Source organism: Sus scrofa, chromosome 9 (assembly GCF_000003025.6).
Source record: "Sus scrofa isolate TJ Tabasco breed Duroc chromosome 9, Sscrofa11.1, whole genome shotgun sequence".
NCBI classification, from domain to species: domain Eukaryota; kingdom Metazoa; phylum Chordata; class Mammalia; order Artiodactyla; family Suidae; genus Sus; species Sus scrofa.
Genome location: NC_010451.4, coordinates 35,891,721 through 35,917,052, shown reverse-complemented (window position 1 = coordinate 35,917,052; position 25,332 = coordinate 35,891,721). Strand labels below are relative to the sequence as shown.

Below are 25,332 nucleotides of genomic sequence, written 5' to 3'. Positions count from 1 at the left end.
CATCCTGAGAAAGAAAAATGGAGCTGGCAAAATCAGGCTCCCAGACTTCAGATTATACTACAGAGCTACAGTCATTGAAACCGTACGGTACTGGCACAAAGACAGAAATATAGATCAGTGGAACAGGATAGAAAACTAAGAATTAAACCCATGCACCTACAGTCAACTAATCTATGACAAAGGAGGCAAGAATATACAATGAAGAAAAGACAGCCTATTCAATAAGCGGTGCTGGGAAAACTGGACAGCCACTTGAAAAAGAATGAAATTAGAACACTTCCTAACACCATACACAAAAATAAACTCACACTCTCATAAATGACAACATCTTCTCAGATCCACCTCTTAATGACAATATAAACAAAAATAAACAAATGGGACCTAATCAAACTTAAAAGTTTCTGCACAGCAAAGGAAACCCCAAACAAAATGAAAAGACAACCCAGAGAATGGGAGAAAATCTTTGCAAATCAAGCAACAGACAAGGGATTAATCTCGAATATTTATAAGCACTTTCTGCAGGTCAATACCAGAAAAACAAACAGTCCCATCAAAAAATGGGCAGTAGATCTAATCAGATAACTCTCCAAAGAAGTCATGCAGATGGCCAAAAACCACAGGAAGTGATGTTCAACCTCACTAATCATTAGAGAAATGCAAATCAAAACCACTGTGAGGTACCACCTTACACCAGCCAGAATGGCCATCATCAAAAAGTCTACAGGGAGTTCCCGTCGTGGTGCAGTGGTTAACGAAACCGATAGGAACCATGAGGTTGCGGGTTCGGTCCCTGCCCTTGCTCAGTGGGTTAACGATCCGGCGTTGCCGTGAGCTGTGGTGTAGGTTGCAGACGCGGCTCGGATCCTGTGTTGCTGTGCCTCTGGCGTAGGCCGGTGGCTACAGCTCTGATTCAACCCCTAGCCTGGGAACCTCCATATGCCGCGGGAGCGGCCCAAGAAATAGCAACAACAATAACAACAACAACAACAAAAGACCAAAAGACAAAAAAAAAAAAAAGTCTACAAACAATATGCTGGAGAAGGTATGGAGAAAAAAGAAGCCTAATACACTGTTGGTGGGAATGTAACTGGTGCAACCACTGTGGAAAACAGTATGGGGATTCCTCAGAAAACTAAAAATAGAATTACCATTTGATCCAGCAATCCCATTCCTGGGCATCCATATAGAGAAAACCATGACTCAAAAAGACACATGTACTCCAGTGTTCATTGCAGCACTATTTTCAATAGCCAAGACATGGAAACAACCTAAATGTCCATCGCCAGAGGAGTGCACCAAGATGTGGTACACATACACAATGGAATACTATTCAGTCATTAAAAGGAAGAAATGGCATTTGCAGCAACATGGATGGACCTAGAAATTATGCTAAGTGAAGTCAGTCAGTCAGTGAGACACCAACATCAACTGCTATCACTTACATGTGGAATCTAAAAAAAGGACACAATCAACTTTGCAGAACAGATGCTGACTCACAGATTTTGAAAAACTTATGGTTTCCAAATGAGATAGGTTGGGGTGTGGGGGGATGCACTGAGGGTTTGGGATGGAAATGCTATAAAATTTGGTTGTGATGATTGTTGTACAACTATAAATGCAATAAAATCCATTGAATAATATCAAAAAAAGAAAAAGAAAAAAGGGGCAAATATAGTTAGGGCTACTTGGTTGCAAATGCAGGAGGACTCTACAGAAAATGGAAGGACTCTGTGAACACACAGTAGAGGTGTAAAAGAGTAGAGCTACCCTGAGAGCCAGAGGACACAGCATAGAGCCTCACTGGATTGTTTCAGGACTTGAAACCTAATGCAATTTGCTCTGCCGAATTTTTAGTTTGATTGGGACCCATGACCCCCTTTTCTTCTAACTTCTCCCTTTTGAAATGTGAGTGTCTATCCTATGCCTGTCCCACCACTGTATTTCAGAAGCAGGTGATTTGTTCTCCAGTATCACAGGTTTACTGATAGAAGAACTTTTCCCCACCCAGTTCCATCCATATTTAATTAAGATGATTCAGATAATGATGTGGTCTGGAACTTTCTGAGTTGATGATATTTACATGAGAGTTTGGATTTAGAGTTAATGGTGGAATAGGTGAAGACTTGGGTTTGCTGGCATGGAGTGAATTTATTTTGTTATGTGGGATGGAGGTAAATTCTGGAGGGCTAGGGGACCAACTGCACTGGTTTGAACAGGGTCTCCTGAAATTCATGCCCACCCAGAAACTAAGAATGTGACTTTATTTGGAAATAGTCTTTGTAGGTGTAATCAAATTATGGTGAGGTCATACTGGATTAGGGTGCGCCCTACATCCAATGACTGTTGTCCTCATAAGGAGCAACATTTAGATACATAGAATATAGGGAAAAGGCAACATGAAGACTGAAGGGAGAAAGTGAAGTGATATAGTTATAAGCCAAAGAATAACAAAATTGCCAGGCAACTAGGAAGAGGCAAAGAAGGATTCTTTTCTGGAATCTTTAGAGGAAACATCAACCTGTCAACACTTTGACTTCTGGCCTTTAGGGCTGTCAGAGAATAAATTTCTGTTGTTTTAAGACACTGAGTTTTTGATATTTTGTTAGGAGCCATAGGAAACTAATACATACAAGCACACAATTTATTTTATACATACAGGCAAATTCACACACTTTTAGTTTTAGTGTTATGCCCCGGAGTTAAATTGTTCAAATCCTGGCTCTAGCACTTCTTTACTATTATTTATTTAACTTTTCCATGGCTGTTTCTTAAGCTATAAAATAGGGAAAAGTGTTCAGTAGTTTAAGAAATAAACATGTCAAGGGCCTGGAGCTATTAAGTACTTAATAAATGTTAACTCTAAGACTGCTATGCTTGTTGTTTTACAAAATAAGTAAAAAAAAAAAAAATACATATATCCTCTTTTATGAAATGTTTTATCAAATCCTTTACGCATCAGGTGAGTCTCAAGTGGCTTTCTATCAATACTTACAAATACTTTATATATTAATATTAATCTCTGTCATATTTGCTACAAATATCTTCCCCAGTTTGTGAGAGTGATTTGATATGAAATCAGTTACATCTGACTTTGTAGGTTCTTACCTAAGTTTAAAAATCATTCTTCTCTCAGAAATCTGACCAAATATACAATTCTATTGTGTTCTAGTAATTGTTATTAAAACCTAATTCAAATTAATTTTGTTGTATAGTGTGAAAAAAGGATCTAATGGCTTTCAGATAATTTTACCTGTTAAAAAAAAGCAGATGGGTTATAATCTTTTCTTTTGTTGGCACTATAAATTTCATCTATTACAGTGCTTCTCAAATATTAATATGCCTAACTACCACCTAGGAAATTGAACATAGAATCCTTAGTTGTAGCTAAGAAATTCTGGTTCAAAAGGCTAGAAGGCTTTCAAAGAACTTGCTTTCTCTCTCTCTCTCTTTTTTTTTTAGGGCCGAACCTGTGGCATATGGAGTTTTCCAGGCTAGGGACTGAATCGGAGCTATAGCACTGGCCTATACCACAGCTACAGCAACATCAGACCTGAGTCACGTCTGCAGCCTACACTACACCTCATGGCAAAGCCAGATCCCTGGCCCACTGAGCAAGGCCAGGGATCAAACCCACAACCTCATGGTGAAGGAATTAATTTTTTTTTTTTTTTTTTTGGTCTTTTTAGGGCTGCATATGCAGCACATGGAGGTTCCCAGCTACAGATTAAATCAGAGCTGTAGCTGCTGGCCTACACCACAGTTATGGCAATGCCGTATCCTTAACCCACTAAGCAAGGCCAGGGATCGAACCTGCGGTCCTCACGGATGCTAGTCAAATGTGTTTCTGCTGAGCCACAACAGGAACTCCAAGGAACCTGAATTTTTAACAGGCATCCTGGATGATTTTAATATCCTGACCACCATTTCAGAAACACTATTTTATACATATAACAATAACACACAGTAATTTTAGACTAATATTTATTATGTACCTAGTAATTCCAGGCACTTTTCACGTTTATTCCTAATGGTGGTGGTAAAACTGCTAAGCCACCAGGATATAAAACATTACACATATAAATCCTAGAGGAACTAAAGATTTAAATGTAAAAAAAAAAAAAAAGATGTACAATTTTAGAACAAAAATCTAGGAGACTCTATAACCTATGATTGGAGTAACACTTTTACCAATTTAACTACTTTTTTTCCAAACAAAACAGCATTCAGACTTTATCAAGGAAAGGAGAGATACATTAATTAAATAAAAATAAAATTCATATGTCAAAAACTACAACCAAATTCAAGAGATAAATAGATAACAGAGTGGGAAAATAGGTCTAACAGGTTTAGTCAATAAAGTGTCAACATACATAATACCTAAAGAGCTGGTTTTTCTGGTCTTCTTTTTCTTTTTTTTCGTCTTTTAGGGCTGCAAACGCGACATGTGGAAGTTCCCAGGCTAGGGGATGAATTGGTGCTGCAGCTGCCAGCCTGCACTACAGCAACGGCAATGTGCGATCCAAGGTGCATCTGTGATGTACACCACAGCTCTCGGCAATGCTGGATTGTTAACCCACTGAGCAAGGCCAGGAACTGAATGGATACTAGTTGGATTTGTTACCACTGAGCCACAATGGGAACTCCTTACTGCTTTTTTTTTCCTCCCCATAAAGAGCTTCTTACACATAGATTAGAAAATAGTAGTAAGCATTTATAGGAAAAGAAATTCAAGCAACCAAGAAGTTATTACTCTAGTGATTAATGTACTACTTAATAAACTAATCCTTAACTACCGAATTTAAATATTATGTATAAACTGGATACTCTTTTAACTCTCCTAGTTGTCTATTCTTCTGCTAACATCACACTCTTTTGTTAAAATGCCTAATATAAGTTTCAAAAATAGTAAGTTCTCTTTCACTAAATTTTGTATTCTCTTCTTAGACATCAATTCCTTTATAAAAACTTGGAATTCATTTAACCCAGTTCCACAGCATTTTTCACAGATTTCTGTGCTTGCAAATCCCTAAACAGATTATCAATAAAATCTAGTATCACGAGGTCATATATTGTAGAGTGCAAAACCTAAAAATATAGGCTTTGCAGTATGGGTCCAAATCCACGATACTCTACTTTTTAGTTAAGTTGCTTTGGGCAAGTGTCTTAACCTATTCTATGAAATAACAATAACTTACCACCGAGGCTTTAGAGGGTGAAAAAGGATAATGTACATAAGGCATTTAACAAATAGAAGTTTTTCAATAAATACTAGGTCTATGTTATGACTCCACTCAAATCCTCTGTACAGTGGAAAAGGTCCATCCTATAACTTAAGGGGGAAAACTCCCTGCCAGTAAAGACTTGGTTTTCCAATAAGGAGTTCAGAGCGCGAAGTGAGTGTAACTTAGTTGAAAACACATTTAATACCCCTAACCTATGGAACATCATAGTTTAGCCTAGGTTACTGTGAATGTGCTCAGAACACTTACATTAGCCTACAGGTGGGCAAAATCATCTAACACAAAACCTACTGTATAATAAAATCCTGAATACCTCATGAAATATATTGAACACTGTACTGAAAGTGAAAGACAGAATGGCTGTATTGGTTATTTACCCTCCTGATTGTGTGGCTGACTGGATGCTCTCGTAACGCTGTATGAGAGAGTATGGTAAGGCATAAGGTTGACCTGGGGAAATATTAAAACTCAAGATTCAAAGTATGACTTCCACTGAATTGCTTTTAAACCATCATAACGTTGAAAAATCTTAAGTTGGGCACTGTCTACAGATTGTAGCAGTAACGAAGTTGAAAACTGAATCTGACAGGGATATAAATGGAGGAGAGAAGCAGCTAGGAAGATAAATGGAAGAACTGTTTTTAATCACAACTCTGTTGAGAACGGTTTATATTCCAATTAGAATCTGATATGAATATCGTTTTTCATTGTAGTTATATACCCAAGTTTTCATTTTTCAACAAATTTAAGAACTATTTTAAGTGAAACTGGGAACTCCTATTATTTGTATATTCAATAAATATTTTTTGAGCACCTGCTATGTGCTAGACACTCTGCTAAGTACTAGGTATGTACTTAGTATAAATGTGGCAAAAATAAAACAAATATGGCTCCTGAACTTATTTAATGAAGGAGAAGAGATAATAATCAAATAACTAAGTTAAAATTACAAATGAGAAAGGCTATGAAAGAAATTAAGATCAGGTGGTCAGGAAACTCCTTTCAGAGGGGGTGCTGGCTACTTCTCATTCTTCAGATCTAAGGTACACAAGAAAGAGTGGGGAGAAGAATAGGCAGAGGGATCAGCTTTCTTTTCTTTTTTTCCCTTTTTAGGGCCGCACCTGCAGCACATGAAACTTCCCAGGCTAGCAGCTGAATCGGAGTTGCAGCTGCTGACCTATACCATAGCCACAGAAATGCCAGATCCAAGCCCCTCGAGTGACCTATGCCACAGCTTGCAGCCATCCTGGACCCTTAACTCACTGAGCAAGGCCAGGGATCAAACCAACATCTTCATGGACACTATGTCAGGTTCCTAACCCACTGAGCCACAATGGGAACTCCAGATGAACTTTTCTGAATGACCCTAAACAGGAAAAAGACTGCTACACTCAAGGTAATTAAAGATGAGTGTGGACAGAAAACAGCGAGCAAAGGGAGCAGCTAAAAATGCAAATAGAGAGGTAACTAAGAACAGGACGATAGGGTCATGTTAAAGGGATTGGATTTTTATTAGAATCAACCTAAAAGTTTTAAGAAAATTGCTTAGGTATTTTTAAAGACCACTCCAACTATGCACAGAGAATGTACTAACTGAATGAGAACAGAAGTGAAGAGGGGGAACCAATTAGGAAGCTATTAAAATAGTGTTGAACACAGAATGGTGGAAGGAGACAATAAACAAGCTCTACTATAGCTATCAAATACCACTACCAGTTACTGTATACTTACTGTACTTAGTTTACGCAACAACTGTTCAAGAGAAGAGTTCTATCATACAGTCGTGTCAAAGCTATCAAATTAGCATTAAATCTCAAAATACTGAGTCATTTTATCCTGCCAGTTAATATCTAGCAAAGTTTGTAACAAAAATGTAAACATGAAACTGTAAAACCATGAGGAAAAATATTTTAGCTCTTTCCCCAAATTTTAATAATAATTTTTATACTGTATCCATCTTATCTTTCTGTGTAAATATGAGAACAAAACTGAACTCAGAAAACTATCCTTACTTTTATACCTGTAACTGCAAAACCTTTAATGATAAAAATCAGAAAATGAAGAAAAAAACCACCATTATTACCCAACTGGGTGCAGCAAATTATAATGATGACCTATATATAAAACAACCCCCTCCCACCCCCAAAACACACGGTTTGGTTGCATTGCACTGGTAGTTTATCTACACTAGGGCCCCCAATATCTCATAGTCCCTCTTCTCTGGGCATTCATTAAATATTTACTAAGTGCCAATTATGCACAGTTACTTTGGTATAAAGGGCCTTCCTCCACTCAGCAGAGAATAAAATAATGGTTACAATAGTGCTCTTAATGTAGGCATCTGGCCAGAAGGATGAAACCCAAAGCTTCTCAGATCCATCAAATTTTTTCTCCAGCCCTGCCATAGCAACAGTGGGGGAACTGGGAGATGGCAGGAATGATCTGCACCTAGTAGAAATGGCTAATGTGACAAGGAGGAAAGACTCCACAAGTTCTTACATGATGTTTACCTGCAGACAAAATGGGAGTAATAGAAACGAGTCTTTCAATATACTAATGACGCCCCCCCAGAGTTTTATCCTCCATCATTTAGCAACTTTTGGGAACTTCTGCTCAATTTCCCTGTTCAACTTGTTAATCGGAGTGATTCAAATGAATCGCCAGTGATGTAAACCAGTATCTACTTTCCACACTCACTGAGAAATGATGCTATGTCCATTCATCCTTCAGACATTGGTGACACAGCAAAAACAGTAATGGTAACTAGAAAAATCTCTTCCCCAATGTATTACTGGATAATCAACAGCTTTTTGGTAATGAAACAGCCAAGGAACAGGAAAAGGCCTGTATACTGTGATTAGCCAAACAAGAGCAATGAAAAAAGATGGAGAGATAAAAAAGTCTAATAAAATATAATTAACAGAAGACAGTATCTTCAATTTTTGCTCAATTACCTCCCCATCATTTATTAAGTTTCAATTAGTAACTACCCATTTATCCAGTATTGACCATAAGCCAACACTGCCCATTAAGCCAACTGGCAGTAATAAAATGTCTCACAGGCATAATATCCAGACATATTCCAATCACCTGAGCCAACCATTACTATGTAATTGTGCTGACTGCATTAAGAGGCAAGGGCATCTCCAATAATTTCTGATTTTTAGAGAAAGTTCACATAAGGACCACAGAAAACTATGCGGTTTATGGGCTCATTTGCATGCTCACTCTGAATCCTCTACAGCAGTGGTTCTTGCACAATAAACCTTCTACTACTCTACTAAAACCCAGATCCTCTCCTGAGAAAAGCACACATGTGCATACAAAATGTAGCAAACAATTTCAGTTTTAAAAAAATTACTTCATGCTTATCCAGGGTCAAGACCCCTGTTATCATTAGTATAGCCTCTTTCAGAACAAAGTTAATAGAGTTGTGATAGAAAGATTCATGAGCAGGTCAGGGAAAATTCAAGGTAAAGACACCACAAAGGTGAGAGATGAGATTCACAGCTATGCTCTGAAGTCTTACCATTGCAGCACATATTGCTTATTCATTCATTCGACAAATACTCATTGGGCATCATTTTGAACTAGTTAAGTGCTAGATGTGATAGTAGATAGAACTACTATCATATGTAGCTCACAAAGTTCCTGCTCTCAGGTAGCTTATAAGGACCAGTGGAAAGACAATCAATAATATGGTAAGTAATTATAAACTAAGATACCTTATTAGAATGAAAGAAATATATTTTGAGAGCCCAGAATACAAGAACCTGGCTCGGAGTTCCCGTCGTGGCGCAGTGGTTAACGAATCCAACTAGGAACCACGAGGTTGCGGGTTGGAGGGTTGGATCCCTGCCCTTGCTTAGTGGGTTGACGGTCCGGCGTTTCCGTGAGCTGTGGTGTAGGTTGCAGACACAGCTTGGATTCCGCATTGCTGTGGCTCTGGCGTAGGCCGGCGGCTAAAGCTCCGATTGGACCCCTAGCCTGGGAACCTCCATATGCCACGGGAGCAGCCCTAGAAATAGCAAAAAGACAAAAAAAAAAAAAAAAAAAAAAAAGAACCTGGCTTAGACTGAAGGTTCACAAAGGCTAAACCTTTAGTCAGGGCTAAAGTGAAAAGAAGTTATCTATGCAGAAATGGGGGTGGGGGTTAAAGTTAATTTAAATATTCTAATCCAAGGGAAACAAACAAATATCCTGTGGACACAGTGTGAAGATTGGGAAACTACACTATGAAATTAGGAAAAGGTTGGTTCTCTTATTTTAACAGGCTTATTAAGCCTGTTACTTATCATCTCAGAAAAATAATAGTCCACTGTGTCCCACCCACCCTATAATAAATGTAAAACACTTGGTGAAATGCTTACCAAGTGCTTTACTTAAGTGCTCACTGATGTTAGTGATGATGAAAATCATAGAGTAGTTGAGAGAACCTGTGTTCTAGTAAAATTTACTGAGGTGTAGTCAACCCCACAATAAATGCCAGCAGTTCCTACAGCCACCAATTACAAATTCCTAACGCAAAATATAAACAACTTAAATATTTTAATAATTGTTTGCTCTTCATTTTTACTTAAATGTGCTACAAAAAGCTATATTTAGATATAGCACAAATACATGTTATATCTACTTAAGGACAATAATTAACTTTATCCCTGAGATTATTATTCTTTAAACAAACCAACAACTTACTGGTGAATTTTGGGAGAAGACTTCAGTGAAACAAAGCTCTTAAATACATATAATTATTATGTTTTTTGAATAGAATGTTACTCAAAATTGACTCTGAGTTCAATTCAATTGAACATTCATAACCTAAATCAAAAGAAACTGAGCTATCGAAAAACTGTTCCTTATAAAATTTAAGTCTTTGAAAACAGTTTCAAATTTAGACTTAAATTTGAGACTTAGGCTGAGGTATCAAATTCAGAAAGAAAATCTTTGTTTTCACTTTGCCTCTAGGCAAAGCATTATAGGATTCCCAGTAATGGGGAATCTATACTTTATGCAGAAGTCTGTTAATATTCAAAGAAACATGTAGTAACAAAGGATGCTGCCAGCCCCCAAGCCATCAGTCACTGCAGCCACTCCCAACTGTGCTGCACTCTGAGGGGATTCAGGGTGGAGAAAGGCAGGATACTGGCGTTCAACAGTTAAGGTGTATATCAAAAAAATAATTCAATGAGCCCAGACTCTTTCATCTTCCCATACATAGAAAAGCACTAAATTCATTAACATGAAATGTCCCGGTTTTCTTTCATTAACAGTCGTATTTTAATGTTCCAACTACCTGGTTTTTGTTGCAGAACTCCTGGCTCCTCCCTTACCTCCAAGGGCATTGGAGCACTTCCTAGAAGCTGCTTCCCAGGTCTGAGTTCTCAGCTTTTAGGTTGTTCATTTTTTCCAACCAACAACGCCCTTCCCAGAATATGCTCTCAGATATACTACCCTTAAGTATTTTTAGCACATTTTTCCCGAGCTTGTATATCTACATCTTCTTGTCTGAGATTATTCAATAGTTAAGAACTAAGACAACAAGACACTTAATAATACTTGTACTACAAATATGTAACATTACCTGGAAAACTAGTCTTCATTATATCAATTCCAACTTGTAGCTCAGGTTCTGCAGCAAGTACAGCATAGTCTCCTTGATGAGAGATGTTAAAGTTGAAATTGGGGTAAGGATTCAAGGAGTCTTTTGCAAGAACTGGTTTTCCTTTTGCAGTTCTTTGCAAACGAATATTATTCCAAGGTATATTCAATTTCTCTGCAACTAATTTCCTTATCATCAGACGACCAGCCTGTTAATACAACATTTGGACGTGTTGATGTCTATACTCAAAAGTAACACTGCCTTTAACACAATCTCTTTTGTGGTTTCTAAAATGCTTACTTGAAATTTTTTCAACATTTGAAAGTATTACATACACCTCATTAAGATTTAAGCAACATTTAAGACAGAAAAAGTTAAAGTCCCCCCTTAGTAATTCCCTTCCTGCCTTCAACAGGTAACCAATGTTAACAAGTATTCATGCTTCCAGTCTTTTTGCTAAGTATCTAAATATATGTTCATTTGCATTTGTTTTTGTAATCTTTCCATCTATCTATATGAAATCCTACTATACGTACTATTTTGCTATGAATAAGCTTTTTAATTTTTAAGCGTTGGGGATTATTTCATGCCAGTACATAACCATCTGGCCTGTGCATTTTTATTTTGTGTGTCTTTTTTTTGTCTTTACAGGGCCACACCTGCGGCACATGGAGGTTCCCCAAGCTTGGGGTCCAACTGGAGCTACAGCTGTCGGCCTACATCACAGCCACAGCAACGCCAGATCCGAGCCGCATCTGCGACCTACACCACAGCTCACCGCAACGCCAGATCCATAACCCACTGAGCGAGGCCAGGGATCGAACCCACAACCTCATGGTTCCCAGTCAGATTCGTTTCCGCTGCGCCAGGACGGGAACTCCATGGCCTACGCATTTTTAAAAGTAGCACAATATCTGACTGCATCCAGATACCACAACTTAGACTGAATGTTCCCCTATTATTAGCTATTTTACGCTGGCTCTAGTTTTGCTTTTATAAAAAAATTTCCCCAGTGAGCACCCCTACTGTGTCTATAACAATGTACACAATATTTGGTAAAAACCTTTCAAGTTTTTTTCCTTCAGTTCTAACACTTCTAAAAACTGCAAGACTTTGAATTTCACAATTTCTCACTAAATTATAAAAAAGTTTTAAAAATATTCACCAATATGCCTTCAAAAAACTATCAATTCGCCACATTTCAAACGAAAAAGTGCTTCGATAGAGGAACATTTTCAAGATATGACAGTCTTTGAAGTGATGGTAATCAGAGACTATTTCAAACTGCATTTTATATAGAAGTCATTTTGAAACCCAAGTTTCTATTTGTCGCTTAAAAATACATAAGCAAAACAATTATATTTAAAATACTGTTTCCCAAGCTATTTAGTTGGAAGGTTATCATACCTACGACTGGACCCTTCCTGGGCTTCAGTTTCACTGTTAAACAGTGGCTGGACTCCTATAGTTCACGGTGTGCAAAACTAAACGATGTATATCAATATTTTTAGGGCCTACCACGTGCAGGGTGCCCTTGGAAAACAATGGGATATTTAACGGGAGACGAAGCATGTGTTATGGGCCCACGCAAGGAAAAAAAACTTAACACATAAAAATACAAAAATATTCATTATGGGGAAAAAACTTTGTAAGCCTTCTCAGCACCTATCTGACCGCCTAGTAGAATCTCTATTTTCAATTGCAGTGGGGGAGGGGTGAGTTCTTGGAGCGGACCAGGCCTTTGAAGCGACTACAAAGGCCGTGGAGACCAGGCCATGGGCACACCCGGGAGTCGGCGCATCTACCACCTCGCTCCAGGATGGTCACAAGCGCGCATCGTCCCTGGCGTGGTGGTGGTGGTGGTGGAATGTCCCAACCCACCTCCCCCAACAATTGCTTCCTCCGCCCTAAATACGAAAAACCTGTGGTACCAAGGCTGCCTTGGCGTCCCGTGCAAAGACGAACTGGCCAATGCGCTCCTTCTCCTCGGGCTGGATCGATCGCACCGCCAGCAGCCATTCGGCTCGGCTCGGCAGCCAAGTGCCACAGGAAAAGGCCCAGCGCACGCCCTCCATTGCTGGCACCAAGCAGACTCGTTTGGCGGGGAAAACCATACACCGCAAAGCTCGCCGCTACCTCGGGCTTGATGGCGCGGACGCTAGCGGCGCCCCACCCACTTCTTCCCCGCGCCTTGCGGAGGGAGCGGCGCGTCACGCTACGTCAGCGGCACGTTGCTCACCGAGAGCCCTCCTTTCCCCGCCCCCAACTCTGCTGCCTCCTCCCCTGGGAACGCAACGGAGACCCTCCTCTGCGTTCTGCGGCAACGCGTGACCGTCACGTGGGGCGGGGCTTCCGAGGGAGCGAAGGGAGGGACAAAGGCCTAGAGCGTATAGGGTAGTTACGCCACTCACACTTGGAGAAGAGCTAACGGGACAGAGGTACAAGCCAATCGCAATCTGGCCTCTGGAGGCAGAGACTGGGGTGGAGACTTCGGAGACTGCAGTTGCAGGTGGGTGATCTCTGGGCTCCGAGGGAGGAGTGGGATGGTAGCACCTTATTCCTGGGGACCAGGATCAGCACCTATTAACCAAAGAGGAGAGGATTGGTTTCAGCGATCTCTGCCTCTCCTTGGTGTTCCGGGGCGGGAGAGGTTTCTGTGGCTGGAAGGGGATTGCATGGTGCCCCCTGGAGTTGTGTTTCCGGGAGCCCTGAGTTGCCTTTTTCCCCCCAACCTCCATTCCCTTAGGCCGAAGCCCTGCAGCTCACTTAGACACTTCCAACTCCTAGCAGTCCACCCTGAAACCGCCTTCGAAGGCTGGGGCCAAGACACTGCGTTGCTCCCAGTGCGGGGCGCTGACCCTGCCTGAAAAACTGTGTTAAGGCCGTAAAGTGACCCAGCTTGCTGTTTTTGCGGTTGCCAAGCCTGGGCTAGAGCCCTAGGGAGAAAACAGGATTCTGTTGTTGAGGCGCTAGTGGTTCCAGTTCTTCCATCAGAGGTGCTTGCCCTGAAAGCAGCAAAACCAAATTAGATAATTTCAGGAACCCTTCATAGTTACTCTGGCCTTTTCTCAGTTACCTGCTCGTGGTCAAAGATCCTTGTTGGGTTTTGGTCCAGGGAAAAGTTGATCTCTGCAGATGAATGTAAATGCCTAACTTTGTGGTAGATTAAATGCCACGCTGGGAAATGCAGCCGATTCCCTCCTTAGGCTGCCGGGAAATGTTAACTAAAGATCAGTAGTAGTAATTAACACAGTTAACTATTTGCAGATTGTTTGCATCCTCTTTAACGTGAGTTCTATTTTCATCTGTATTTATTTCTGTTAATTTTTCAATTATATCATGGGCCCCCTCCAATCATTTGCTAGTAAATGGGATTTGAACACACACAAACACAAATCCTCAAAGGGCGTAAAATGAGTTGCTGATTTGATATATCACATTAGCTAATACTAAAAGCCTATGTCAGGTGCTATATCTGCTTCCCATCTGCAGAGAAAATAAAACGTACGAAAAACTACAATAAAAATTATAGTAAGAAAAAAATGTGCATAAATACAATAAGAGAAATTGTAAAGATATGTAAAGTATAAAGTATCTACTGATACCCATATCAGCAAAGATTGTAATCATTTCTCCATTTTAAACTTTATGTATCTAAGCATCATATTAAAACTTTTCCATTCTTGTCTTTTTGAACTTTTACAATTTTGGTGTATTACTTTTATAAAGCATGTCTGTGTCCAATATCTCACATGTTCTATGCAGTAATTATTACTGATGGAGAAACTCAGATGAGAAAGAGAATTTGTGGAATTATTTAATCATCCTCTCTTTTACCATTCAACTAAGCTCTGTGTATTCAATCTGTAGAGCCTAATACAGGCAGGTAACGTAGTGGTTATTTGTACTTGTTCTCTCTACTCAGAATATTCTCCTGTCATCACATTTCTTGTTCCTCTTTGTCATCCAGGTCTCAGCCCAAATGTCATACCAAAGAGAATGTCCCTAAAGAACATATGTAAAAAGGTCACTCTTTCCACTCCCTCTCCCCCCAACCCTGAGCCTAGTATCCTGGTGGATACTCTATAGGTTTGTTTAATTTCATCCCCTTCCCTATCTACTTTTTAAATATTTATTTGTCCTTCAAAGCTTGGCTCAAGCCTTAGCTTTTCTAAAGGACTACTGCAGAGTACTTAAAAATATGTATACTGTCTATATAATTCATTTGGCAATGATTCTAGTGCTGCCTCATGATGTCTCTTCTTTGGACCTGAACATGTTCTTGCAAATTAGAACGTAAACTGCTTGAAGGGAAATTTCACATGTATCTTAACTTTTACAAATAGTATACTTCAGTAGATGTTTTTGAAGAACTTTTACAATAGATTTTTCTCTTTTCATGAGCTAATACTGATATTCTGACTACTTTTACTTCCCTCATTTTTTTCTTAAGGAAAGATAAAGTGTGCAGTTAATAACATGCCTAGCTATATACAATTAATCCGATAAATGTATTACAGTATTTTTTATTGTATTGGTTAGGGAGAGAAAGGACTAAAGTGGTAGAGGCTTAGCAAATTTGTGAGTAATAGTCATCTTGCCAGATCCTGATCTGTGGCTTCTTAGGATTCTGAGAGCCTTGTATTCTATTTCCAGTTCTACCATCAATGATCTGTGACTTTGGGTAAATCACATAACCTCTTCTAGGTATCAATTTCACTGGAAAAGCATCAAATGAGATCATCTCTAAGATTCAGTGATTTTTTTTTAAAGGTAATGTTCATTAGGTTTTTATTCCATTGCAAAATTTCCTTTCTGTGACTTCAGTAAATACCTTCATAATTCTACCAGTTACTGAAGGAAGAAAACTTGATTTCCCCATTCTTTTAATTCCTATATCTGATCTAGCCCAAGGTTCTATTTGTTCTATCACAAAGTTCTATTCTAAAATAGAGCTAAAATCCATCTATTCTCTCCATCTCTAGTCTCTAGGCTAAACCACCATCATTGCTCCCTTGAAACACTGAGTAGTTTTCTATCTTGCAGAAGAAAAGGAAGTATTCTCTTCCTATGTCTGTCCTCCATGCCATAAGCACTCCTGAACCAACCTGTCTTCAGAGGTAAGTCTAGAAGTCCATACCCTTAATCACAGTGCTTGGTCCCCTTAATTATACTAAGAGATAGAAAACCTGAAAAATGTGGCACAGAAAAGAAGGGGAAACTAGTTAAAAATGTGAATACTTCTGAGAGGTTGCAAGAAGAGGAAAGAAAAGTTAGAATTTGACTGCAAGATGGTAGTGTGGTGACCTTGACATGAACAATTTTATTTATTTTCTATTGAAGTATATTGTTGATTTACAGCATTTTAGGTATTCAGCAGTGATTCGGTTATACATATAATATAAATATCTTTTTTCCAGAATCTTTTCATCACAGGTTATTAAAAGACATTGAATGTAGTTTCCTGTGCTATGCAATAGGTGAGGTCCTTGTCAGCTGTCTATTTTATATATAGTAGTGTGTATTTCTTAATCCCCAATTCTCAATTTATCTTTCTCCCTTTCCCCTTTGATAGCTATATATTTGTTTTCTTTCGTTTTTATGGCTGAATAACGTTCCATTGTGTGCGTGTGTGTGTGTGTGTGTGTGTGTAAATATGTATATACACCACATCTTCTTTATTCATTCATCTGTTGGTGGACATTTAGGTTTCTTCTATGTCTTGGCTATTGTAAAGCTGCTGTGAACATCAGGGTATATGTACATTTTCAAATTAGACTTTTCATCTTTTCTGGATATATGCCCAGGAGTGAAATTGCTGGATCATGTGGTAATTTTCCTTTTATTTTCTTTTAAGGCACTCCATACTGTTCTACATAGTCACTGCACCAATTTAAAATCCAACCAACTTTGTACGAGAGTTCCTTCTTCTCTGCACCCTTTCCAGCATTTATTATGTGTAGTCTTTTTTTTTTTTTTTTGGCTGTTCCTGCAGCATGCAGAAGTTACCCAGCCAGGGATCTAATCTGAACCATAGCAAGTGACCCAAGCCACAGCAGTGATAATGCTGGATCCTTAATCCACTGAGCCACCTGGAACTCCTATTTGTAGATATTGTGATGATGGCCATTCTGACTGCTGTGAGATGATATCTCATTGTGGTTTTGAATTGCATTTCTCTAATAATTAGCGGTGCGGAGCATATTTCATGTGCCTGTTGGCCATCTTCATGTCTTCGGAGAAATATCTGTTTAGGTCTTCTGCCCATTTTTTATTGGGTTGTTTTGTTTTTTTGATATTGAGCTATATAAGCTGTTTATATATTTTGGAAATTAAGCCCTTAATGGTCACATCATTTACAGATATTTTCTGTCATTCTATAAGTTCTCTTTTCATTTTGTTTATGGTCTTCTTTGCTATGCAAAAGCTTTTAAGTTCAATTAGGTCCCATTTGTTTATTTTTGCCTTTGTTTCCATTACTCTAGGGGACAGTTCCAAAAAAGTATTGCTGTGGTTTATGTCAAAGAATGTTTTCCTCTAGGATTTTATAGTATTGGTCTTACATTTAGGTCTATAATCCATTTTGAGTTTACTTTTGTATATGGTGTCAGAGAATGTTCTGATTTCATTCTTTATATGTAGCTGTCCAGTTTTCCCAGCACCACTTACTGAAAAAATAGTCTTTTCTCCACTATGTATTCTTGCCTCCTTCATTGTGGATTAATTGACTTAAGTGCATGGGTTATTTCTGGGCTTTCTATCCTGATCTATGTGTCTGTTTTTGTGGTAATACTATACTGTTTTGATTATAGTATCTTTGTAGTATAGTCTGAAGTCATGGAATGTGATTCCTCCAACTTTGTTCTTCTTTATCAAGATCCTTCTGGCTGTTCAGGGCCTTTTGTGTTTCCATACAGATTTTAAAATGTTTTGTTTCAGTGACATGAACAGTTTTAATAGAATGAAAGAGAGGAACTTGATTATAGTGGGTTGAGATGATATTTAAGGGTGAAGTTATTACATACAGTTCTTTAAAGATAGTGCTTTCAATTTTGGGGAGGGAATAGAGAAATACGATGGTAGCTGGAAGAGAAAATATCAAAGAATAGATTTTTGTTTAATTTTTTGTTTAAAGATGGAAGATACTAAAATCTGTACATTGATAGAAAATGTTCAGGAGAGTGGAGAGATTGTGGATGTAGGAGAAGAGGTAGTTTGTATGTGTGTTCACCTGTCTGCAGTGTACTCCAGAGTGGAGAACCTTGTCTGTTATTTTTGACTATATGCTCAATATCTGGAATAGTGCTTATTACAGTAATAGTTACCTAAACTTTCTAATGCTTGTTGAATAAATGAATGGCTTGGACTCTATCTTACCTTCTTTGCATTCATTCTTCACATACCCACCAGAAAGATTATTTTTAAAAAATAAATCAGATCATGTCACTGTCCACTTCAGTCTTCCATAATAGTTGCACTTATAAAATGCCAGCTCCCTTTGGCCTGTGGGATCTTGCATGAGGTAACTCCAGCCTTCTTGCTCTCATTAGCTATACTCCAGCAATACTGGCATTCTTTCACATCCTCACTGAAGGACCCTTTCCCACTTTAGGGTTTTAAACATGATTTCTCTCACCAGCCCCTTACCTTCTCATCATTCAGGTGTCAACTTAAATGATACCGTCTCAGAAAGACTCTCTCTGATATGGTAATAGATGAGGGCATGCTCTTGGGAGCCACACTGACTGGGTTTACACACCATCTCCCTGCTTACTTGCTGTTCATTATTATCTTCAGGGTTTTCTTACAAGATGCTGATAACTCATTCTTCACATTTTGATGCACATACACATCATTCTTCACATTTTGATGCACATACACATGTAATGATAAATGTGTCATGACTGCTGCCTGACAAAAGTGATTATAAAATATCTATCATTTTCAGATATGTTAAGCCTCATTCTCTGTCTATAAAATAAGGTCAATAGCAGTTATCTATGTTATAAGTTGTTTTAAAGATTTTTTTTTTTTTTGTCTTTTTAGGGCCACACCCATGGCATATGGAGCTTCCCAGGCTAGGGGTTGAATTGCTTTAGTTTAATATTCCACTTCTATCCAGGCATTTACGCTTTTTTGTCATTACTTAATGTCAAAGGTTTGGTTCTTAGGCTTGATTCTTTTATTAATTCAATTTTTAAAAAGTCACATTTAAATGGAAGATATTAAAAGAAAGAATGAGAAAATAGTTTTGAAAATTGATTTAATATTTTGGGCAGGAAGGTGCCTCATTGAAGCTGAGATGCATTCCTATAAAATACACACATGTTTTATTGCTACTAAAAAAGAAAAGCCATATTAGATATGACACAGCTTTTCATCACTTGGAATTTTTTTGTACTTTACGGAAAGTCCTTTTCTAAAAAAAATCATATCAACTGTGTACACACATTTAAAAAATAAGCAAAATTAATTAGCCGAGATGCTCACATTTAGAGTCTAACTCTTCTAATTCGCCTTCAACTCAGTCTCAGTGTCCATATTTTTCTACATAATATTGGTGTCAGTTATTAAGTGCTGTAGTGATGTATCATTTCTTAAATGAGCATCCATTATTATCTTTAGAGTTTTCTTCCAAGACAATGATAGAAATCCTTCACATTTTGATGCACATCAACATGTAACGACAAATATATTATGACTTCTATTCAACTGAAAGTGATTATAAGATACCTGTCTGTCAATTTCAGATATGCTAAGTGTGAAAAAAAGTCTTAAAATTAGTGAGATATGATATTGAATGTACAGAATAACCTGGCAGAAAAAAATTGCCTTACACATCTTTTATCAAAATTTAAGAATTGTTTAACAATTAATAATGTTATTGGTTAAGTGTATGCTACTATTGGTTTTAACCATTAATATTTGTATACCATTTGACAACATTAATTTAATATTGTTATATCATTTAAGCATCACAGCAGTAATTGACACATCCACTTTGCTCATGGGAAAGCCAAAGCCTCAAAGAGCCTCAGTAGGGATCACTAGGAAGTGATGGATCACTTAGAACCCTGTTCCTTCAGCTCTGAATCCCAAGTTCTCTGGTATTTGTAAAATACACTAAATAAGTAGAGAATTACTCAAACCAAATTTAAGAAATGAAAATTTCTGCTTCTTGAATTTGTCATTCTGTGTAGAGTATACATGGCAGAGTATCTTTTAACAACTTTATAAAAGTGAATAGTTATGTATGACTCTAATATATTTGAAAATACTTTAAAATTTCTAGTTAAGTTTGCTTTTTGTAACTATCTTTTATAGAAGTAAGAATTTCTTTATGCTTATATCATTAGGTTAACTTCTTATTCATGAACAGTGAGCTTCAATAAGCATATTTGGATTAGGTTTTTTGTTTTGTTTTATTTGGTCACATGTATGTTATATGGAAGTTCCCATGCCAGGGATCGAATCTGAGCTGCAGCTGTGACCTGTATACCACAGCTGTGGCAATGCCAGATCCTTTAACCCACTGTGCTGGGCTGAGGATTGAACCCTTGCCTCCACAGCTGCTGCAGTTGGATTCTTAACTCGCTGTGCCACAGCAGGAACTCCCTGGTTGGGTTTTTTTAATTGATAGTCTCAAGACCTATGTATGCCGCTATGCAAAAATACAGTTTTTATCCTTTGAAAATCTCAGGTTTGGGTACATTTTAGCTGTTTCATTTTACATTCAACTTACTTTTAAAAACCGAAGAACCACTTATACCAAAAATAAAAGAATGTTTTCTTTGAATTTTCTTAGTTTTTGAATAAGAACAAAACTGTAATATCAAAGTAATTTCTGATTTGAATTTATATATAATTGTCTTTTTAATGTTTACTTTGAAATAATTTCCTAATAGGAAGTTACAAAATAGTACAAGAAATCACATGTATCTATCCTTCACCCAATCACCCCATTGATCATCCTATATAATTATTGTCCAAATTCAAAAATCCGAATTTGGGAGTTCCCCGGTGGTCTAGTGGTTAGGATTTGGCACTTTCACTGCTGTTTGATTCCTGGTCTGGGAACAGAGATCCCATATTAAGCTGGATCTAAAACAAAAACAAAACAGAATTTGACATTGATAAGAGTGTGTGTATAATTCCGTGTCCTTTTATCACCTGTGTAGATAGATTCCTGTCACTATTGCCACAGTGAAGTTACAGATTAATATAGATCACTACACTGGAACGGTTTCCCTTGTGTGTATTCACCCCTCCCCCCACGCTTATACACCGCAGTTCTTAATCCCTGGAAACCACTAGTCTCTTTTCCATGTCTATAATTTTGTCATTTCAAGAATATCATAGGAAGGGAATCATATATGATCTTTTGAGATTGATTTCTTTCACTCATCATAGTACCTTTGTAACCTATCCAAGTTGTTGGGTGTATCAGTAGTTTGTTACTTTTTAATGGTGAGTTATAGTCGGTGGTATGAATGTACTGCAGTTTGTGTACTTATTCGTGTATTGAGCAACATTTTAGTTGTTTCCAGTTTTTGACTATGTAAATAAAGCTTCTGTGAAAAATCCTGGACACGTTTTTATGCCCACATAACTTTTTATTTCCGTAGGATAAATGCCCAGGTTTATGATTATTGGGCATATTGTATACGTTTAGCTTTGCCCCCCCCCCAGATTTATTGAGATATAATTGATATATAACATGGTAGTTTTGGTATACATCATCATGATTTGATTATATGTGTATATTGCTAAATGATTACAACAAGTAGTTAATATCTATCACCTACACTTATAGTTTTTTTCTTCTGATGAGAACTTGAAGGATCTGCTCTTTTAGAAACTTTCAGATATTTAGCACAGTATTTTATTTTATTTATTTTTTTGGTCTTTTTGCCTTTTCTATGGCCGCTTCCTGCGGCATATGGAGGTTCCCAGGCTGGGGTCTAATCTGAGCTGTAGCCACCAGCCTACGCCAGAGCCGCAGCAACACGGGATCCGAGCTGCGTCTGCCACCTACACCACAGCTCACGGCAACGCCAGATCCTTAACCCACTGAGCAAGGGCAGGGATCGAACCCTCAACCTCATGGTTCCTAGTCGGATTCGTTAACCACCATGCCACGACGGGAACTCCTAGCACAGTATTGTTAATTGTAGTCATCATGCTGTACATTACATTTCCAGAACTGATTTATTTTATAACTGGGAGTTTGTACATTTTGACTGCATTCACCCAGGCTCCCCCACACATACGTTCATCTCTAGCAGACACTAATTTTTTCTCCGTTTCTATGAGTTTGGTTTTTTAGATCCCACATATAAGTTACATCATACAGTATGAGAAAATTTTCAGGGAAAGCTTAGCATAATGCCCTCAAGGTCAATCCATGTTGTCAAGATTGGATTTTTTATGACTGAATAATGGCAAGATTCCTTTTTTATGACTGAATAATGTGTGTGTGTATCACATTTTATTTATTCATTTACCCATGGACATTTAAGTTATTTCCATGTGATAGTGATTTGATTTCTTTTGGATATATACCCAGAAGTTGAATTGCTGGATCATATGGTACATATCATAAGGACACATCATATGTCTTTAATTTTTTGAGGAACCTCCATGCTATTTTCTGTATTGTTTGTATCAGTTTACATTTACACCAAAAGTGTACAGAGATCTCTTTCCTTTTCTCCACCTCCACACCAGCACTTGGTTTTTTGTTGGTTTGTTTGTTTTCTGACAAGTGTGAGTTGATATATTGGGATTTTGATTACCATTTCCCTGGCAGTTAGTGATGTTGAGTACTTTTTCATGTACCTGTTGGCTATTTGAATATCTTTTTTTTTTTTAATGTCTATTAAGTCTTTGGCCCATTTTAAATTACATTATTTGGAGTTGTCTTGTGTTTGTTTTTGTTTTTTGGTATCAGATTGTGAGAGGATTTTTTTTTTTTTTTTTTTTTTTGCTTTTTAGGGCCACACCTGTGGCATATGGAGGTTCCCAGGCTAGAGGTCCAGTTCGAGCTACAGTTGGCAGCCTACACCACAGCCACAGCAACATCAAATCTGAGCCACATCTGTGACCTACACCACAGCTCACAGCAATGCCGGATCCTTAACCCACTGAGCAAGGCCAGGGATTGAACCTTCAACTTCATGGTCCTTAGCCAGATTTGTGTCCACTGTGCCATGATGGGAACTCTAAGTTGTGCGAGTTATTTATATATTTTGGATATTGACACCTTATCAGATGTATGGCTCGAGGATGTTTTCTCCCATTCTATAGGTTGCCTTTTCATTTCATTGATTGTTTTACTTACTGTACAGAAGTTTATTAGTTTTCTGTAGTCCCACTTGTTTGTTTTGGTTACTGGTGCTTTAGGTGTCATATCCAAAAAAAATTATTGATACTACCAATGTCAAGGACTTATTCCCTATTTATCTTACAGCAGTTTTATGGTATCAGGTCTTAACTCAAAGTTGATTAAAGACTTAAATTTATTTTTTTGTGGATATTGTGAAATCGGGATCTAGTGTCATTCTTTTGCATATGAATATCTAGTTTTCTCAACATCATTTATTGAAGAACTGTCTTTTTTCCATTGAGTTTGTGGCTTGTCAAATATTAATTAAATGTATATATGTGAATCTACTTCTGGGCTCTTGCTTCTTTCTCATCAGTGTATGTGTCTGTTTTTGTGCTAGTACGTTGCTGTTTTGATTACTATAGCTTTGTAATATAGTTTAAAATCTGGAAGTTATGTAACTCACTTTGTTCTTTATCAACATTGTTTCAGCTATTCAGGGTTTATGGTAGTTACATATGATTTATAGGATTGTTTTTTTCTGTTTTTTTTTGTTTGTTTGTTTGTTTGTTTTTGGTGAGAAATGCCCTGGAAATCTTGATCTGTATTGAATCTACAAATTGTTTTGTGTAGTACAGACATTTTAATAATATTAATTCTTTCAATCCATAACATGGGGTATCTTTCCATTTATTTGTGTCTTCTTCAATCCCTGTCATTAGTGTGTTGTAGTTTTCAGTGTGTAAGTTTTTCACCTACTTGGTTAAATTTATTCCTAAGCACCTTATTGTTATTGATGCTATTGTAAATGAGATTGTTTTCTTTCCTTTTTAGTTAATTCGTTGTTAGTATATAGAAATGTTGCTGATTTTTGTATATTGATGTTTTGTAGTCGATGCTGTAACTTTACTGAATTTATTTATTAGTGCTAACATTTTTTTGGTAGAGTCTTTAGAATTTCCTGTGAATGGAATCATGTTATCTGAAAAGATAATTTTACCTCTTCCTTTCTGAATATGATGCTTTTTATCTGCTTTTCTTGCCTGATGACTCTGACTAGAACTTCCATACTATGTGGTAATAAAGGTGAGAGTGGGTACTCTTATCCTGGACTGATATTAGAGGAAAAGCTTTCAGCCTTTTTTCTTTGAGTATGATGTTAGTTGTGGGTTTGTCATATATGGCCTTTATTCTATTGAGGTACTCTCCTTCTAGCCCAGCCCATTGAGAATTTTTATCATGAATGGATGTTGAATTTTCAAATATTTTTCCACATCTATTGAGATGGTTTTATAATTTTTATCTTTCTGTTGTGATGAACCACATCTATTGATTTGCATATGTTGAACCACTCTTGCATACCAGGGATGATTATGGGGTATGAGCCTTTTAATGTGAATTTGGTTTGCTGGTATTTTGTTGAGAATTTTCGTATCTGTATTCATCAGGGATATTGGTCTATAGTTTTCTTTTTTTGTGGTGGCCTTATTTGGCTTTCTTAGCACAGTACTACTGGCTTCATGAAATGTGTTTAGGAGTGTTCCCACTGCTTTGGGGGTTTTTTTGTTTTTGTTTTGTTTTGTTTTGTTTTTTGAAGAGTTTTAGAAGAATTGACCTTAACTCTTCTTTAAATGTTTGGCTAATTTCAACCATGAATCCATCTGGTTCTGAGCTTTTCTTCATTGCGAATTTTCTTCTGATTACTGATTCAATTGTCGAGAAATTAGACTGTTCAGAGTTTCAATTTCTTTATGAGTCAGACTTGGTAGTTTCTATATTTCTAGGAATTTATCCATTTCTTCTGGGTTATCCAATCTATTAGCATATAATTGTTCATAGAAGGTTCTTATGATCCTTTGTATTTTTGTGGTATCAGTTGTAATATCCCTTCTTTCATTTATAATTTTATTAATTTCTCAATCTCTAGTTCTCTGTCTTTCTTATGCTGGGCTAGTCAAGATAAAAGTTTGTCAATTTTATATGTTTTTTCAGAAAACTCTTTAGTTTTGTCATCCTGTCTTCTTTTTATTTATTCCCGTTCTAATCTTAATTACTTCCTTACGTCTGCTAACTTTGGGCTTATTTTGTTTTTCATTTTCTAGTTCCTTGAGGTGTAAAATTAAATTGTTTATTTGAAGTCTTTTTTTTTGATATATGCATATATTACT

At 37.5% G+C, this 25,332-nt stretch overlaps 2 protein-coding genes across 12 annotated transcripts in view; one reads left to right on the top strand and one right to left on the bottom strand.

Annotated features, from left to right (window-relative positions):
* Positions 1-13,151, bottom strand: part of AASDHPPT (aminoadipate-semialdehyde dehydrogenase-phosphopantetheinyl transferase) — a 44,672-nt gene extending 31,521 nt beyond the window's left edge. Inside the window, exons 1-2 of one of the 2 annotated variants that reach the window (XM_003129822.5) lie at positions 12,771-13,151; positions 10,822-11,047 (exon numbers count right to left, since the gene is read on the bottom strand). In XM_003129822.5, the coding sequence (XP_003129870.1) occupies positions 10,822-11,047; positions 12,771-12,953 (409 nt within the window). In that variant the 5' untranslated portion in view covers positions 12,954-13,151. The remainder of the gene's footprint in view (positions 1-10,821; positions 11,048-12,770) is intronic. The other variant, XM_005667292.3, reaches the window with a different exon arrangement.
* The window catches only part of KBTBD3 (kelch repeat and BTB domain containing 3), a 32,960-nt gene continuing 20,810 nt past the window's right edge, over positions 13,183-25,332 (top strand). For 2 of the 10 annotated variants that reach the window (XM_003357271.4, XM_021062729.1), the window contains exons 1-2: positions 13,192-13,348; positions 15,886-15,959. The gene's annotated coding sequence lies outside the window, so the exon portion shown is untranslated. The other 8 variants (XM_013979344.2, XM_021062726.1, XM_013979343.2 and 5 more) reach the window with 6 other exon arrangements.